Source organism: Gopherus evgoodei, chromosome 8 (genome assembly GCF_007399415.2).
Source record: "Gopherus evgoodei ecotype Sinaloan lineage chromosome 8, rGopEvg1_v1.p, whole genome shotgun sequence".
Lineage (NCBI taxonomy): Eukaryota > Metazoa > Chordata > Testudines > Testudinidae > Gopherus > Gopherus evgoodei.
This window is the reverse complement of record NC_044329.1, coordinates 6,462,321-6,480,848: the sequence shown is the minus strand read 5'-3', so window position 1 is coordinate 6,480,848 and position 18,528 is coordinate 6,462,321. Positions and strand designations below refer to the sequence as shown.

General features: G+C 52.7%; 1 protein-coding gene across 3 annotated transcripts in view; it reads right to left on the bottom strand.

The window, feature by feature from the left end:
- ANXA6 (annexin A6) overlaps nt 1-16,010 on the bottom strand; it is a 41,055-nt gene extending 25,045 nt beyond the window's left edge. For 2 of the 3 annotated variants that reach the window (XM_030572682.1, XM_030572683.1), the window contains exons 1-8: nt 15,894-16,010; nt 9,408-9,466; nt 5,233-5,323; nt 4,322-4,416; nt 3,836-3,949; nt 3,337-3,427; nt 446-525; nt 293-349 (exon numbers count right to left, since the gene is read on the bottom strand). In XM_030572682.1, the coding sequence (XP_030428542.1) occupies nt 293-349; nt 446-525; nt 3,337-3,427; nt 3,836-3,949; nt 4,322-4,416; nt 5,233-5,323; nt 9,408-9,425 (546 nt within the window). In that variant the 5' untranslated portion in view covers nt 9,426-9,466; nt 15,894-16,010. Of the gene's footprint in view, nt 1-292; nt 350-445; nt 526-3,336; nt 3,428-3,835; nt 3,950-4,321; nt 4,417-5,232; nt 5,324-5,579; nt 5,584-9,407; nt 9,467-15,893 lie in introns of those variants that run through there. The other variant, XM_030572684.1, reaches the window with a different exon arrangement.
- Between the last annotated feature and the right edge of the window lie 2,518 nt (nt 16,011-18,528).

Below are 18,528 nucleotides of genomic sequence, written 5' to 3'. Positions count from 1 at the left end.
GTCCAGCAAGTGACCAGTGCCCCATCCAGTATGGGGTGTCCACAGCCAGAGCTTTGGGCCCCTTTCTGGCTGCCCAGACACATAGCAGAGCAATGAATAAACTATAAAAAAATGTGTTTAAAACTGAAATCGGAAAGGCCATGTTCTTGGCTGGGATAAATCAGCGTTGCTCCGATCTGAACCAGCTGGGGATGCAGCCAGTGCCACGAAAAGCTCATTTTTCCTCCCAGTCACTGACTGTGCCATAGTGATTGCCAGGGAAGCAAGCCAGTCTCAATTCAGCGACACTTACCTTGGCATCCTGCTCCACCAGGTCCTCGCTCACGACATCGTCCTCCTCCCGCGTGCCCTGCATCAGAGATGAGAGGCCAGCAGCTCAGTCACAGAGGAATGAGGGCAGTGGACAGACAGAGGGGAATGGGGAGGGGTGGACAGATCAATGTACCTGAAGCAAAACAACAAGCATCTTCTTGAAGTGGCCCGAGGTGTCTCCCAGAACATCTGCCTCCAGCTCCCTCTCGTAGGCTGGAGTGTTGGAAAGGAAAACGGGAAGCACTTCAGCTCTGTATTCAGGTTAGGCCGGAGGCCAAGACAAGGTACATTCCTTGGCTCCCAGGATGCAGACCCCGGGTTCAAAGGATGTATGTGGAGCTGCTGTCCAGCACGCCACCCCTCTCCCAGATGCAATCAAAGCTGCACTGCCTTTCACAGCAAGCCCAAACCAAGCCAAACCCACTTCAGAGACACTACCCCCTGCCAACAACTCCCCTTGCCCCCACAGCCCCATCACCATAGGTCTAGTTTGACTTCTATATTTGGAGGGTGACTCCCGTCAAGCCAATGGCGCTGCGCATGGGGGCAGGGGAGCAAATTCTGTGCCTGCCAACAGGGGCACCATTTCAGGTATTTTGGGGGAAGGAGCAACTTTAACCATGATTCCAGGGTCTACTTAGGCAACTGAAAACTCTAATTTTTTTTTCAGATAATAACTTAGAAATTATCCGACAGGAGCACTGTATCTAATTCCTATATCAAGAAAGAAAATTAAATAAATAGTAGACCCACTCAGCTCCAATACTAACATGTTCTGACATCTTGTGGGAAGTCACTTAAGGGACACTGGTTAGGTTTAAAATGGTAATGTACATCCTTACTCAGAAGGGACCATCATGATCATCTAGTCTGACCTCCTGCATGTTGCAGGCCACAGAACCTCACCCAGCCACTCCTGTGATAAACCCCTAACCTCTGGCTGAGTTACTGACTTCCTCAAATCATAGTTGAAAGACTTCAAGTTACAGAGAATTCACAGTTTAAATCTGCAAGTGACCCCCTGCGCCATGCTGCAGAGGAAGTGAAAAAAACATCAGGGTCTCTGCCAATCTGACCCAGGGGAAAATTCCTTCCTCACCTCAAATCTGGTGATCAGAGAGACCTTCAGCATGTAGGCAAAACCCACCAGGAAGATACCCAAGAAAGAATTCTCTGTAGTAATTCAGAGCCCACCCTAGCTAGTGTCCTGTCTCTAGCTGTTGGGGATTTTTGCTACTGGCAGTCACCGACGGGCCACACCATTGTAGGCAGTCCTGTCACACCATCCCCTCCGTAAACTTATCAAGCTCAGTTTTTAAGCCAGTTAGGTTTTTTGCCCCCACTGCTCCCTTTGGAGGCTGCTCCAGAATGTCACTCCTCTGATGGATAGAAATCTTCACCTAATTTCAAGCCTAAACTTGTTGATGGTCAGTTTATAGCCATTTGTTCTGGGGTCCACACTGGTGCTTAACTTAAATAACTCCTCTCCCTCCCTGGTATTTGTCCCTCTGATGTACTTATGGAGAGCAATCCTACCTCCCCTCAGCCTTCTTATGGTTAGGCCAAAGGGGTTCTCAAACTTACAACATGACCACAGGAGGAGGGGCTGAAGCCTGAGCCCACCTGCGCCCCATTGTCCTAGGTGGGGGTGGGGGCAACGCCAAAGGGCTTCAGGCCCAGGCAGGGGGCCTGTAACCTGACCCCAACTGCCCAGGGCTGAAAAGCCCTCGGGCTTTGGTTTCTGCCCTGCACGATGGGGCTCAGACTTCAGCCCCGGCCCCCAACGAGTCTAAGCCAGCCATGGCGACCCCACTAAAACAGGGTCGTTGGGGTCCCGACTCACAGTGTGAGAACCACTTAAACAATCCAAACTCTTTGAGTCTCCTCTCATAAGGTAGCTTTTCCATTCCTCTGATCATCCTAGGAGCCCTTCTCTGCACCTGTTCCAGTTTGAATTCATCTTTCTTAAACATGGCAGACCAGAACTGCACACAGCATTCCAGCTGAGGTCTCACCCGTGCCTTGTATAATGGTACTAACACTTCCCTGTCTCTACTGGAAATACCTCATCTGATGCACCCCAGGACCGTGTGAGCCTTTTTCACGGCCGCATCACATTGACAGCTCAAAGTCATCCCTCTGTGATCAACAGATACACTCAGGTCTTTCTCCTCCCCTGTCACTTCCAACTGATAAATCCCCATTTTATAGCAAAAATCCTTGTTAATCCCTAAATGCAGGACCTTGCACTTTGCACTATTAAATATCATCCCATTTCTATTACTCCAGTTTACAAGGTCATCTAGATCTTCTTGTATAATATTCAAGTTCTCCTTCATATGGCCAATACCTCCCAACTTCGTGTCATCTGCACATTTTATTAGCACACTTCTGCTTTTTATGCCCAGGTCAGTAATAAAAATATTGAATAAGATTGGTCTCAAGACTGATCCTTGAGGATTCCACTAGTAACCTCCCTCTAGCCTGAGAGTTGACCTTTCAGCATGACCCATTGTAGTCTCCTCTTTAACTACTTCTTTATCCAACTTTCAGTTCTCATATTAATCCCCGTCTTCTCCAATTTAACTAATCATTTCCCATGTGAAACTGTATCAAATGCCTTACTGACATACACGCTGATATGATCTACTGCATTTCCTTTATCTAAAAAATCAGTTTTCTTCTCAAAGAAAGATATTTCGGTTCTCTAACTCCAGCTGCCCAGCACCAATCAGAAAGCTGAGTACAAATGCAACAGCAACATTTGGGGAGTGCAAGGCCTTCTCCCACCCACGTGCGAGGATACAGGCAGGTGCCCCCAAGAAGCATGCACAGAGTTTGGAGTGGAGGAGTCCATCTCAGGAGCAGCGAAGGGGGAAACACAGAGGAAGAGGCTATTGGGGGATATTCTAGTTCTGGTGAACCTGTACCCCATCTGACTTAAATCCTTCCTTGCCCACAGGGCAGTGACTGCTGGCCTCCTGGCCCCAGAGAAGCCAGGATGCCCTGGTCCCCCATGCTAACCGTCTCTGTAGGCTTCCACCAGGTTGTGTATCTGCTGGTTGGTCCGGGATGCCAGGATCTCAATCAGGCATTTCTCATCGGTGCCAATGCCCTGCAAGCAGGAAACACAACCGCCGTATGAGATGTCACGTGCTGACGCCAGGTGGGAATCAGCCGAGAAGGGCAGCCTCTGGGGGACTGCATCGGGAAGCGGGGATAAGTACTCCCAGAGCTAGGCTGAAGCACAGGGGTTCTCAAACTTTTGTACTGGTGACCCCTTTCACACAGCGAGCCTCTGAGTGCGACCCCCCTTACCAACTAAAAACACTTTTTTACATGTTTAACACCATTATAAATGCTGGAGGCAAAGTGGGGTTTGGGATGGAGACTGACAGCTCGTGACTCTCCAATTAATAACCTTGCAACCCTCTAAGGAGTCCCCACTCCCAGTTTGAGAACCCCTGCTGTAGCACGTACTGTATTCCAGGATGGTCAGAGCGAGCCTTTTCCTGCCCCTTACCTGAAGGGCATCCTTAATCTCCTTGGCATCAAAGTATGCCAGGGGCCGCATCAGACCCACAATCAGCCTCTCAAATTTCCCCGTCAGCTCCCGCTTCAGGTCTGCGATCAGGTCCTGGCCACCGGGCACAGAAGGGAGTGCAAGGAGACAGAGAGAAGGATGCATGAGTGGCAGACTCTCTGGGAGAAAGGACTTATAAAGACAGTCTCTTTAGCTGTCTGGGAGGAGGTCATGACCTCCTCAGCAGGGCTGCTGGCAGAGTCCGGGCTGGCCATGGGTATCGGAAGGCTTTCCCCCACCCGGCCGTTAGCTAGCGAATTTTCCCAGTGATTTTGCTTTGCTTTGTGTGCCCATTGCCAGTCTGGCAGGGACAGAGAAGCAGGGGGCTGTACATCCTGCATGCTCTGGTTTGGAGGATGCAGCAAAGGCTCCCTCTCCTGTGGACCACAGAGCAGGATGTGTCACCCTCCGATTCACTGGGGTTACCTTTCCATAGAGCGATTTGTAGGCCTGGCTGATCTCAATTCTCTGCTTGTTGTTCCTGGATGTTATCAGGTCCAGTATGGCCTCCTTGTCACTGCCTGCAGGGAGTCACGGTCAGTCACCCTCATCCCACTGCTTTGATCTGGGTCTGCTCTAAGATCCAGCTTTGCCTGGACCAGAAGCGGATTCCAGCTCTGTGCTGGAGTTGGTAGGACAGAGAGCTGTGACCAGGGCGTACCCATCCATGGCTGGCCTACCTGGGACCTGGGCAATGGACTGATTGGTCTCAGGGGCATCACTCGGGAAAGGGGGGCATAGCATGTTAGCACAGGGAATGCCCCAATCATTCGCTTTCCCCGTGGGGATCCTGCACTTGGGCACCAGAGACTGTCCCAGGTCAGATCCAGACTGAAGCACTGTGCCTTCTGCCTGCCCCCCAGGTAAATTGCAGACATGTCCTCCTTTTCTCCCCCACCCCCCACAAGATAAGCCATGGGACATTTCCCATAGGAAGGGTATTTGTGCATCATGAAGCCACTCCAGCGCCCTGCAGAAACAGGCAGCGGTGCCCTGAAAACACATGCACTGTGTGTCCTTGTTTACCAATTACATGGAGACACAGGGAGGTGATGAAGTGTGCACTGTCTGCCAGCACCGGAGGGGGCAATACTGAAGGGCTAGGAGGTGCTTTCATGGCCTTCTCCCCCCAGTGCTCTCCCTTGCCTTCAGAAAAGGGACAATCAGGGCATCCAGTGTCACCCCTCCATTCCGCTCACACCCGGCCATGCCGCCCCAGCAGCTTTTAGCAGAATGCCAGAACAAGGCCTGCTCCAAAGCCACTAATGTCAAGACCCCTGGAGATTCGACGGACAGAGGACTGGGCCTTTAGCGTGGCGGCAGTGGAAAGTACGCACCAAACCCCTTCATAGCGTTGTACAGGGCCTCTGCATCCTGGCTCGCGTTGAAGTTCGGGAACTCCTTCACGGAGCCCCTGTACCTGCCAGCCTAGAGAGAGGAAACAAGAAAACAAATGAGGAAGCGCCAGCTGGAGGCTCCTCTCCACCGCTTGGCCAGAGCTGGCATGAGGGCAGCAACGTGAACGCATGGGGCAAACCCGACATCTGATCCACCCAGCCACAGCTGAATTCCACCACTGGGCTTGTCACCCAGCCTCCACAGGGGGATTCAGTGAAAGAGGGCCCAGATCCACCAAGAGCTGGAGGCTTCCCAGAGGAGTCATCTCCCTGTGCCCTGATGGAACCTTGCCTTTGTTTCTGCTCCAGCCTGGCCCTTCTCCGGAGCGAGGCAGCTCAGCCTGGCCAGCAGCCAACGGTGCGGCAATCATCTATGCTCTGGGCCCCTGGGGCAGCTGGGCCTGCTCTAACCACAGGGATCAGGCCCCAGGATCCTCCCTTAACCCTTAGTCTTTGCAGTCCTAGCTGCTCCAGTGTGCGCGGCTGCCCTGCAGTTCTGGCACAACTGGCCAGGCGGGCTTGGCCATTGATATGGATGGCAGGCCCAGCCAGAGTTGTTATAGTGAACACTCAAAAACACAATGCTCTGGGGAGATGCAAAGCCTCCTGCCTCATGGCACATGCCAACCTCCAGCCGCTAGGGGTTGAGAGGAGGCTCCCTGAGGGGCAGGTTGTCCCATCACTATCTCCTTTGGGGTTTCACGCACCTTCCTCTGAAGCATCTTGTACTGGCTAAGGTCAACGAAGGGATCCTAGGTCCAACCTAGCCCATGGTCCAACCCACCATGGCAATTCCTATGCACCATGTTGCTATCAAGTCACTATGCATAGTTATAGCACTGGAATAGAGTCTAAGAATGAAGAAGTCAAGTCAAACTGGGAGAAACTAGGATTTCCCTCATGGTGCCTGGCTAATTTTTAGCCACCGACGCCTTGCTCTCAGCTCAGTGCTGAAGCAGCCATGACAGAGGCAGAATCTACAAAAGAGCCTGTGCAGGAACACGGAAGCAGAACTGTAAACAGCTGAGGCTCTACTGGACAGCAGATATGACACCCGATTAACCACACTCAACCACCACAATGGTTCAGTTCAAGGAATTGAAGAGGGACCACAGCAGGGAGAAGTAGATCTGCAAAAAGCAAGCAGTAGAGTCTGGTGACTCAAGCAGGAGACCGTGAGTCTGTTCTTAGAGCACCTCTGCTCTAGCCACCATCCCCTCCCGGAGCTGGACAAGCTGGCTGTGTGCAGAGTCTCTGGCATGGCTAATAAGAGAAGCCGATCACTCTCCCTGCTGCTAGGGCAGGATCATGTTGCCGGTGATTCATCAGCAGGGCAAAGCTTTATCTCTGCTTTCCCATTAGGAAGCTCCTGAGGTCCCTTATTCCCAGTGTGAGCCGCTTCCTGCACAAATGCCTTTGAGAGACGTGAATAACCGTTACAAGGCCAAGCCACTGGCAAAAGAGTCACTTGTCACCGACTCCTGCAGAATGTGGGAGGGTGAGGTATGTTCTCCAGGGATACTCATCTCTGGGGAGAACTCAGAGCAGGGGCCCATTGGGTGGGTAATCAGGTACCAGCAGAACTTCTTTCTGCCTGGGGGCTGGGATGGCATAGATCACACTGGCAGGGGCACACTCAGCGCCCACCACTCGGGCAGAGGCTTTAATCGTACCCAGCACTGAGTGACAGGGCACTTCATAGTCCCAATGTGTTTTACAAACATTAACTTGTTCACCCTCACAGCCACACCACTCTGAGCCCGGTGGAGAAACTGAGACACAGAGAGGCCAGGGCCAAGGCTGCACAGTGCGTGAGTAGCAGAGCTGGAAACAAAACGCAGGAGCCCAAAACTGTGCTGTATCTATACGCACTTAGCAGGAATGGAGAGCCCCTATGACAATGAATCGGAGGAGGGGAAGCAGAGGCTGCTCTGTGCTAGTAGTGAGCTTTCCTGGGGCAATAACATCCCCGACCCCCATTCCTGCCTTGCTGAGCAGCAGCAGCGTGAGATGCTGGGAACAGGGGCAGCCTTCCTTCCCCCCATTTCCTCAGCTGTTTATTTAGCGCATAGACTTCAAGACTCCCTCCTGCTTCCATCCCCCACTTCTGAGTCACACTGGCCTCTAGACAGCTGGAGCCCTTTTCGCTATAAATAGGCAGCTGCTCTGTGCTGGGTGGAGGTTGAATTCCCTACACAGCTTCACTCGCGTCTCCTCACACAGCCTCAGCACCCTAATCCCTGGTGCACGTGCTCACCTCTCTATGCGCGTTAGCTCTCTTGGGGGTCACTTTCTTTACTGTGTGACTATTTGTCTGTCACTTTAAGGGACTTCCCCTGTTTCAGGGACAGGACTTGCCCAGTGGATGAGATGAGAGAACACCAACTTCTCACCCATCCCTCCTGCCCAAGTGTCCTGTAGGGACACCTGGACACCCCCAGGAAGAGAAGCGGTGCTGACCCCTTGCCAGTATGACAGCCACCATCTTGGCCAGCACTGGGATTGAACCGGGCCCTCTAGATCCAGGCGCACAAGGCCCTGCAGCCTGAGCTAAGGAGCCAGGGGCTCTAACAGACTCACACCCTGTGTGGCTCGAGCACAGAGAGGGAGACATAACACACGCTGACCAGTGGCACTTCTTCCCACGCCAGCCCCAGGTGCACATGGGGGCTGCGAGGGATCGGGTGGCAGGAGCTGCCCTCCAGCAGTGACAGGCGTGGGTGCGTGCAGAGCTCACTGACACCAGAGATGGGGGATTTTCCACCCCTTCACCCCCCCACGGCTCAGCAGCAAGTGGGTGTTTGCTAATGGAGCTGCCAGATGGCAGAGGTGAAGGGACTTGCTCTCTTAGCAGAACAGAGTTGTTCTCCTTCAGGGGAGTTGCCAGGTCGGTTTCCTCCAGGCATGAAGTTGCCAGGTCGGTTTCCTCCAGGCATGATGAGAGGCCAGGCTGGGGCGTTGTGGGATCACTGAAGTGCCCGCTAAGGACAGGGCCAAGCAGGCAGAAGGACCCTTCCCCCAATCTGATATAAGTGCAGGGTTTGTAGCAAACAGCCCCCACCTGTGGCTGTTAAACATCACTCCCAGATAGCTCCTCTAGCCTGGAGCAGGGACAGCCGTGGTGACCCTTCCCTTCGCTCACACTCGTCCCCCTCCTCCCCCTGTCTACACTACATCTAAAGGTTTGGCAACAAGCTCTGGATTAGAACTTCTCAAGTTTCCAGAGCCTGCCTGGCATCCAGCCCAACCGTCACCCCCGGCATTTTAAAAACAGGGGCTTGCACCTCTTGCTTGGAAAACCAGGGAAGTGGTGCCAGGCTGTGATCTCCATTAGACCAGTGTAAATCAGGAGTCAGTCCTTCGGTTTGTGTGAAGTTGCTCCACATTTACGCTGGGGTGGCTGAGATCAGAATCTGGGCTGAAGGCCATGAACTGGTCTGATCTATAATGAGAAGTCTGTGCTACATGCCACTTCTTTTGTCCCCATACAGGCTCCTGAATCGCTCGCCCCTGCCTTTTTCCTTCTTTCTTTTCCTACTAGTTCTTTTTTCCCATCTGTGTTTCCCTCTGTCTTTCTTCTCAGCCCCACTCAGATCACAATCATTTGGATTACTATGCCTCTGCTTTGTGTTTACACAGAGCGCTAGCCGAAGGCCGAAAGACCATAAGTAAACAGTATCTGTCAGCAAGATCTCAAGGCTCATGATTCGTGGATGAAAAGCAACGCCAGCTGCCAAACTTGTGGTTGCTTTCCTGCTTCTCAGCCTTAAAGCTGTGTGAAACAACGAAACTGCCCCCACCATGAGCAGAAATGCTGAGTTACCCAGGACCACTATGGCAAGAATTATAAACTGGCTTGGTGGATTGTACCAACCTGTTAGCTTCACTAATACGGCCCCCTGGCAAAATATGGGATGGATTCTTGGTAGCCAATCCTTTAAGCCAGGACTGGCTGCTTTACATTACCAGAGAGGCACAAAACCACTGGAGTGAACCAGTGGGTCTGTCCCAAGGACAAAATGGTGCACAGCGGATCCCTGAGCCTCTCCATTTCTGCAGAGGAGTCGGCAGGAGGTAACCACTGCATGTCCCATGGGCTAGAGTTAGTACAGTACCTTGCCTGTGGGCGCCATGGCTTCTGGGTCAGAGTCAATGGGGGAGGAGGAAAAGGAAGCTGCAGAAAAAAAGAAAAACGTCAGGCAAAATGTCCTCTCACCCAACAGCTATAATGACTTTGGCAGGGGTTGTGCTCTCAGTCACAGCAATGTAAACCCGGAGTGACGCCACAGAAGTCAGGGGATCCACTCTAGATTTACACCGGCGTAACTGAGGCACGATGTTTGGTCTGTTATATCCTTTATTGGCCCCTATCCGAGGCTTGGCCAAGCTCACACACCCAGTACAGTTATTGCAGGGCACAGATGCCTCTGTCGGGCAGAGATGCTGCCCAGATTTGCTCTGCCTTTCATCCCCTCTCTTCCCTAGAGCCATTCTGTATGTATTGATAGACCTGGAGGGCAGAAATCCTGCTGCCATGTGCTGGCACATGGAGCATCATTCCAAGAAACCAGCATTCACCAGGGAGAGCAGCAGATGCACATCTACATACACAGGTGCCTCTTTTTCTACAGTCAGTTTTGCTTCGCTCTCAGTCCCTGGCGTTCTGCTCCACCTGGCACAGACAGACACAGGAAGGGGATGGGAGGGAGGGAAGAAACACAAAGTAAGTTGCACTTGAGTCAGCAAGGAGCAGAGCATGGTCCCCGGGAAACACTGCCATTGGCAGCCCGCTCCCCAGTGGAAAGCCTGCTAGAGGAACTAGTTTTTCAGCACAGAGCCCTGAAGTCTTGCGCTGGGCAGAGACCTGGTTACCTAGGAGACCCCCTCTGCCTCCCTGCATCCTGAGTGGTTGAGATGCTCTTGCTGTTGCCACGTAGGGTTGAGCTCTCCATCGCTGGCGGGAGATGATCCCTCCCCAGAGTTTTGTCCCTGGCTGATCACTTCGAGGTGTTCTGTCTCTTGTCGGACGCTCAGTCTCCATAGCTTTGCTGGCGACAAGTTATTCATAAATTCACAGATTCTAGGACCAGAAGGGACCTCGAGAAGTCATCGAGTCCAGTCCCCTGCCCTCATGGCAGGACCAAGTATTGTCTAGACCATCCCTTATAGACATTTATCGAACCTACTCTTTAATATCTCCAGAGATTGAGATTCCACAACCTCCCTAGGCAATTTGTCGTGGCCCAGTCAATTTTTAAGACCTCCTTCTGCTGGCACTATTTACGTAGGGAATGGGCCCAACCCAAAGCCCATTGAAGTCAATGGAAAGTCTCTCACTGAATTCAATGGACTTTGGATCAGGCCCTGTGTGTTTTCATCTTGCTGTAATTAAACCTTGGCACTGCCATGGCAACTGGTGTTACAGTAAAACAACCAGATCCCACAGGAGCATGTCAAGAAGATTCAGCTTTTGCCATGAATACAAAAGCTCCCCTATTCATGCTCCAGTCACCTTGTATTCTCCTCTCCCTCTGCTTTCCCAGCTGTTCTCTCTTACATACGCCATTTACTGGAGAATGCCTCTAGGGAAGGAACAAATTGCTCTGAACAGGTACAGAGCAGGCAGCACTGAACAAACTTCCCCTCCAGGATTCTGCCACCGCACCTCAGGCCTGGCCTCTGCTATTCCAGTACTTGGCTTCTCCCAAGGAAGCCACCGACCATACCAGCAGGCAGGTTTTATTTGGAATCTAAGCCCCATTCAAGCCCAGGATCATCAGGAGTGGAAACCGAAGGCCAGATCCTGGCATGCTCAGCTGTTTTCACAAAGTCCTTGAAGTCAACCAGAGTTTGCCTGAGCGAGGACCTCAGAATTGGGCTTGATACTGACAGCACTTGATATTAGGAGCCAGCGGAAAGTTAACCGTCTCGGAGACATTTTCCTCTGGAACAACGTCATGCCATCTTGGCTTGGCATCACGCTGTGGTGAGCTCAGCTGATGTATCATCCTCCTTTGCACTGCAATAGCGTCCAGACCGCCCAGTCGGAGTTCGGGATCCTATTTTGCAATGGGCTGCATCCCCACGAGGAGAGGATGCTGTGCTGACACCAAAGATATTGCAAGACATTCAGACACATCTTACAAAATCTTTGGGCAGCCCTGCCAGCCAGGAGAGGCACCCAGGGAGCCAGGAGTGGCTAGTGGAGCAGGGCAGTGGTCCCCGGGTACATACAAGTCCCAGAGCACCAGTTCCAATGCTGGCCCTTTCAGAACACAGGGCAGTTGGGCTCAGCCTCGCTTCGTTTGGCATAGATGAGGCAAGTGAGTCCTGGGCGACAGCGTATAGGGAGCCTGTGGGAGACAGCAGGCTGGAGAAGGCTCTCCAGAGCTCCCAGGCAGAAGTCCTGGCAAACACAAGCCTGCAGGAGGCAGGAGCTGGAGAGGAAAGGTTGGGGAGAGCAAGCCCATGGCGGGAAAGCCTCGTCAGGGACAGAGCGAACAGCCCTGCACCAAAGATTGTGACACAGAGAAGGCTGGGCAGATGGCTTGTGTGTTGAACACTGTTAATAAGCCAAACTCCCAGCAGGGGAGGGTTATTATGACTACGCCTGCAGTGGGATGCTTACCAGAGGGAGAAGGGAAACTGAGGCAGTAGCAGAGGTCAATGCTTGATGGAGGAAGCCCCTGCTACAAGTGATGACCTCACAAACCAGACTCCCTGCAGTGGGGTGTTGTGTTCAGAGACCCGGCAGGGCGGGATGGGGCTGTGCTGCGTTCTAGAGAGCAGCTGATTCGCTCCCTGTTCACCATTTCATCCTGCAAGCCCTCGAGAGACAGAATCTCTCCTCAGCTCCAACCAGTCCCTTATTTCTCAGGGGAGCCCGGGGCTAGAACCAAGTGCCACATTTCAAGGTCTGCAGCGCGCTGTGCAGCCTCCTCTCAGGGGCCCCTCACTCTGTCTAGACTAGAAATCAAGCCGGATGCCAGAAACGTACAGAGATCCGACCCTAGGAAGTACAGCTCAGTTTCCATGGCAGCTCACCGTACTCCTACTTTAAGATAGATTTTACACCAATGGAAACAAGCCCTCACCACTAAAGTCACTGCCGGTCACCAGGCAACGGACACCCCGTCCACACAGGGAGGAGATTCACCAAAGAGGGGGGGCCATTTTCATTTTCCTGGGACTAAAGAGAAGCACAGGATGATGGCGGGAGAAAAGCAGCCAAATAATGGAGCCTGGAAATGAATGAGTCTATTGAGTGTTATCTGACACCCATCGGCTCTCAGGACAACTCATATCCCCCACAATTCCTGGAGCCGAAGCACCATGTTGCAGGAAAATTCAATAGTGGCAAAGCCCCAGAGCAGCAATTTGGGCTGGGAGAACTTTTCAAAACCATACGTTGAATACATTTCACTTTCCATCCTGTCCACTTCCACAAAGCCTGTGTGCGAACGGCCACAGCTAACTGCATTCAAAAAGGAGGCTCTTCTCCCGCACAGCCCCAGAAGAGCCTATGGGGAGGTCATCCGGATGGATTTCGGACACCACAATCATCTCCAGGGGCAAGCAAGAAGGTGGACTTGCCTCACTGCTCCTCATGAGGCGAGGAGTCAGAAGTCCTGGGTTCTCTTCTTGACTGACTGCCACCAACTTCCTGGATGACCCCAGGCAAATCACTTAACCTCCTCTGTGCCTCAGTTTTCCCCTTGCTAAAATGGTGATAACAGTATTGTCTCAAGAGAGCACTGTGGTGTTCTCCAAACATGAATAAGTGCTTTGAGATGATACAGAAGCATCTGCATCGTCACAGTTTTACTTGTGATTCTGAGAATTACTTATGATTCTTATGCTCTGCTGAGAAACCCAGGGGCCTCTACAGCTCCCTTTGCTTTTCTATTCTCTTTCCGAAGGCATCCTCTTGGCTGCAGCTCTGCCCAGAGAGGGTGGGAGAGAAATGTCTGGCGGGGGTGGAGAGCTCACAGCTCAGATCTCCAATGAGAGAGCCCGGCTCGAAGGACGAGGCCTGGCTGGCTCCTGGCTGACAGCCTGTCCCTGCATTGCAGTGTGGCTGCAGGGCAGGGATCCAAAAACCAGCCGGAGTCACTCCTCAGCCTCCAGCAGCATGGGCTGCGCTGTTGGACCACGAACTGGCCAAGAGGCACAGAACTCTGCAGCTTTGCTGGTCTTCACTGGCCAGGCCTAGGGGGGTTGCTGACGTGGGCTTTCACTGAGGCCATATTTTCTCAGGGCCAGCTCCAAAACTGGGCTTTTAATCCACAAACGCTGAAGCCAGCAGCCTGGAGAGCGAAATATCAGGAATGTGCAGGGCTCAGGGCCCAGAGCAGCTGAACTGACAGGCTTTGCAAAGGGTGCCCAGCACCTGCCATGGCTCCACGAGGGGGAGAGCTGTGCTGAAAGAGGGCGACGTTGGGCGAGGGTTACTTGCACAGATGGGGTCCCTCCCTGGGGCCCTGGGTGGGGGAGAGGGCTGCTTGTGAATACTGCAGCGAGGAGATGAAGAGGCTCGTACCCTATGCAAGCTTCCTGTTTACTTCCTCTCATACAGATCACCTACCCGGGCCTGGCTCTCACCTCTGCGTGCAGCCCCAGATAAATATGCAACAGAGACAGCCAAATTCATCTCACTGGGGATCTGATAACTCCCAACAGCACCTGGATCCGCTCACGGAACGAGCAGCTGCTCAAGGTGCAGGTGGCCTTCCACATGAGCCCTGGTTCTTGGATGGGGAGCAGGCCCCTGCTGGAATCACCACAACTCCATCCAGCACTGCTTTTAACATGCACTGATCCCCCTGCTCTAGGGGAGGCCCCTCTCCCTAAGAACTGCCTTAGCAAGACAAACAGCAAGAGCCCATCCTACTTGAGACACTCATTGAAGACAAGACAGGCCGATGGGGGATGAGATAGTCAACGCACTGTTGTGCCGCCCAGCCTCGCGCCTGCGGCATGTGAGCTGACGAGGGGCAAACGGAACCCTACTTGGGGGCTGGCCCCACACAACAATCGGGCTGCCGCCTCTCTTGGCAAGCACAGCTCGTTCCTGATTGCTAACACAGGAAGAGCGACCTGGACCAAGGGAATCACCGAAAGCCCTGATGGCTGAGGGGGGGTGGCGGGGAATCTGGAGGTGGTGCCGGTGTGTCCATGTTTGCTAGCTCTTGTGCGGACAAAAGGATTCACTGCTCATTATGCTTTAGGAGGGCTTATAGGGATTTTCTCACAGCACCTAATAAATAATTGACGAGAGTGGAGAGCTCTCTGCTGTTGCATTCAGGGTGTCTAGGCACTCAGCGGCCACTCCCCACATCCTTTAAATCCTTGGTACAGAGGCAGGATAATTGTCCTGAGCTCCCTTTCCCCAAAAGGGCCAGTGAAAGCCATGGTGTGCGGGCCAGCCACAGCCCCTGTGTTTTACTGACGGATTCACAGCCCCAGCCAGCCTGGCCCACCTTTGCAGGGCTCCTCTAAGCAGCAGGCCTTTGGTTTTACATTCTTCCCAGCCATGCAGAGTCATGCCAGGGTGCAGCATGGACAGAGAGACAAGAGGCCTAGGGGTTACTTTGAAAGCTTGCTGGCTGGCAGTGGTACTCTGAGAACACACCCTGCCAGCTATTACCCAGCACTGTACCAGGCGGCAGCCTCAGGAGGGGTTTACTTCTGCTTTAGACAGGAGGGGGTTTTCAGAAAAAGTCATTCCCAGAGCAAAAGTAAAGCCACAGGCTCCACCCATGCCCCTAGAATTGGGGCGTTGGCTCAAGGACCTCCTGCACCAGCCCTTTGGGGCTCTTCACGTTAAAAGAAATGCCTTGTAGGGGGGCAAATGAAACATCAGGAGGGTTAAAAAAAGATGCACGAGCCACTTCAGAAGACAGAGACACGGGACGCTACAAATCCAATGCAGTCTGCTTTTTAAAATTCAACCTTAAGCCTTAAGACAAGTGATGCTAGCTCCCCAAGACTGTCCCAGAGCTCAAGCATCTCTCCACAGGGTCATGAATCTTTTAAAAATATACATTATAAAATAACTATTGCATGGGACATTTTATGGAACGGGAGGGCAAAATTCCCTGGGGATCTGCTTTCCCCAAACGAAGTTCATGGATTTAACCCATATCCCAAGGTGTATGTCACTGGGATTTTTGTCTTTTTCTGTCGTCTGCACAAATACTAGGACAACCAAAGCTAAGCCAGGCTTATCCTTGTGGCTGGGTTTTGCACACACACACAGACACCCTGGGGAAGGGGCCCAGAACACACCCACCAGCTCCCAGCCATCTCTGGTTACAGAAACGCTACCCAGCTCCCCCGAATGTGGCTTGCTCTCCCTTTGGAGAGTGCCAGGTAGACTTCTGGTGATTTTCATTAATAATAAATAATCATTAATTTACTCTAAAGAGAAAATAACCTTGAAACTCACCAGCACGCTGAACATTTTGCAATGCACACAAGAGGGGCTATTGATTTGCCTTTAGTCCGGTGGCTTGCCAGACCCCCTTCCCCGCAATCAGCCCTGGCACTCTCCAGCTTCCCCTCTCACTAAGGATCGACCCTTTTCCCAGGCTCAGACTTACATGTCCTGCCAAGGCCTCTTCCCCTGGAGCAGCCCTTCTCAGCCTGCAGTGAGACAGCCCAGGAGCTGTGCAGAACAGCGCTTGGTATGGCAATGTGCAGCCTGCCCTCGTTGCAATGCAGCTGTTTCCTCTCCTCCGGTGGAACGACGTCACACACTTCAGAGCCTTCCAATCCGGGCTAGCCCAGGCAGGGGCAGAGGCCACCAGGAGAGTCACTGGTTTGCCTTGAGCGGCCCTCGCCAATGGCACTCTAGAAAGAACATGCACCAGCAAACTGCCATATGTCACCCTCCCTCTGAAAAGGCAACGGGGGTCAGAGAAATAATCCAGCTCCTGCCTCACGCTGATTTAACGTCTCGCTGCCCCAGTGGGAGCAGAGTTCAGTAGAGCATCTCATTATACGCACCGCCACATCCAGGACAAGAGCAGTGAGAGGGATAACCCGGGTGCCTCCCCAGGCTGCACAGATAGAACTGCAGCCCCCCCCGTGTAGGGCACAGCATGGTGGGAAAGGCTAGCCCTGGTGCTTTTCACAGCGGCCGTATGCCACCGCCCTGAGTCTCATGATGTGCATTATGTGGCACATACTGGAGATAACACTTATTTCAGTTTTATGGCATGAGTCTTATACCCTCTGAACACAAGAGCATTTAATACAATTAAGCTCTTAATACGTAGATCAAACTGCCTGTGCCACCACTAAGCTACGTCCACCAATGACCGTAACGCAACGATCCCCTCTGCCCCATCAGCTCATCCCTGACCCTAATTCAGGGGAAATCGCAGGCTGCAGGAAAGTTAACTAAGGAAGCTGGGCTCTGACCCACCATGGAGGGAAGCAAGTTTTGGGGCTTCATGGAGAATGCCCTGCCCCGTTGAACTGTGGGAGCTCCCAGCTCAAGAATCTCTGGTGGTCACTCCTGGTGTCAGTATCACTCTGCATGGGAGTGAGTGAGAGGACAGTGGAGGGGCAGAGGGATGCATCCTCCATATAGGTGAGGAGAGATCCAGCAAGAGCCAGACCATATATGGTGTCTTTCCCTTGTGCTCTCTGAAAAGATAAAAGGCCCAATTCCTTCTCCTCTGAGAGAGAAGCAGCCTCTTGGGTCAGACACCAAGGAGGGTTTTCAGCCATTTGCAAACACCTAAAAGTTGGGCTTGGTAATGGAAATACTAAGAGTCTTAACTTGAATGTGGTCATAGCGTAACCCATTGCTGCATGGTGACGTGCCAGGCCTGGCTTATAACAGCTCTGAGATGTGCAGCTGGAACTCGGGGGCCTCCAATTTCCAGTGCTTTGCACCTTGACATTTCTAAGCCCCCTGCCCGTGCGCTGTTTGCAGCAGCCATTTCCATCTCCGGGCTTATGCAGCCACAGCAGGAGGAGAGGTAGAAAGAAACAGAAGCAGGCAGTTTCCTTGCTCAGAAATCCCCCAGTCTGCCGCTCCCGCATGCCCAAGAAGCTCCATGTGTCTCTGCTTTCTGGCTCATGCTCACAGGTGTTCTGCCTCCAGCCAGCTAGCCTGCAAAGGATGCAATCAATCGTCTGCCCTAGCCCTTGCACTTGTCCCTAGGGAAAACCCCTCTGCTCAGGCCTAGCCATGCACGTTAGTGCCTTCTGTCCTAGCCTCCATCAGCTGCAGGCAGCTGCTTTACTCCTACTCCCATTGCTCTTTCACTGAGGCTGAAGGCAGAGGCTTGGCACACTCCTGGACTTTAATAAGTCAAAGGCTCACCTGGTGGCAGCCATTAGCACCTTTCAGCAGGACCTCCGGAGGGGGACAGTGCTCCCGGAGCAGGGATTTTAACTCAGCAATCCCACCAGCATTGCCCTGTTGGGATTCAAAGGAGCTGAGGTCCATGCTGTAGTGGGAGCTCCGTTCCTGGCTGGCAGGATGTGCTCCAATATCAGGGGGCACTTGGGCTCTACCAGAGAGAGACTCAAATGATGTGGCGAGTGCCCAGCCCTCAGCAGCTGCGTCGCAGGCAGTTGCCAGAGCTAACGCAAACAGCTGAGGGAGGGTCCCAGGCACCAAGGCACAAGTCTGGCCATGCTCCAGAGAAGGACAGGGAAACGATTCCTATTGAAATCGCTAGGGGCCTGATTCTCATTGACACAAAGGCCCTTTTACACCACTCGAGCAGGGTAAAGAGGCCTGCCAGCTTTGAGGCCTCTCCACTGCCTTCCTGCCTTGTGCAGGAGGTCAGACTGGATGATCAGATTGGTCCCTTCTGACCTATTAGTCTATGAGTCTATGAGAATCAGGCCCTATATCTCTTTCCAGGAAGTGTGCCCTGGGCCTGCTGCTCTCTATTGCACAGATAGCCCCTATAGTGAGGCCATTTCTCAAGCGTCTTTAAAAGGGTCAATTGTACGACCACCCCCTGGCTGTTTCTTTGGCACTTCCAGTCTATTTGCTGGGGTTTTCTCCTAGATGTAGAAAGCACAAGGGATGAAACAGACGACAGTGAAACAATCCCTGCGTTGCATGTGCAGGTAGACGGTTTGCATGTGAGAGCGAGGTGCACGAGTTCATGCACAATTCTTTTGCCTGCAGACCTGTGCCCCCATGAAAGCAAATATTTGCTCTTTCATGATCATGAACGGCCAGGAAATTGGTTCAGTCTCTTGTGA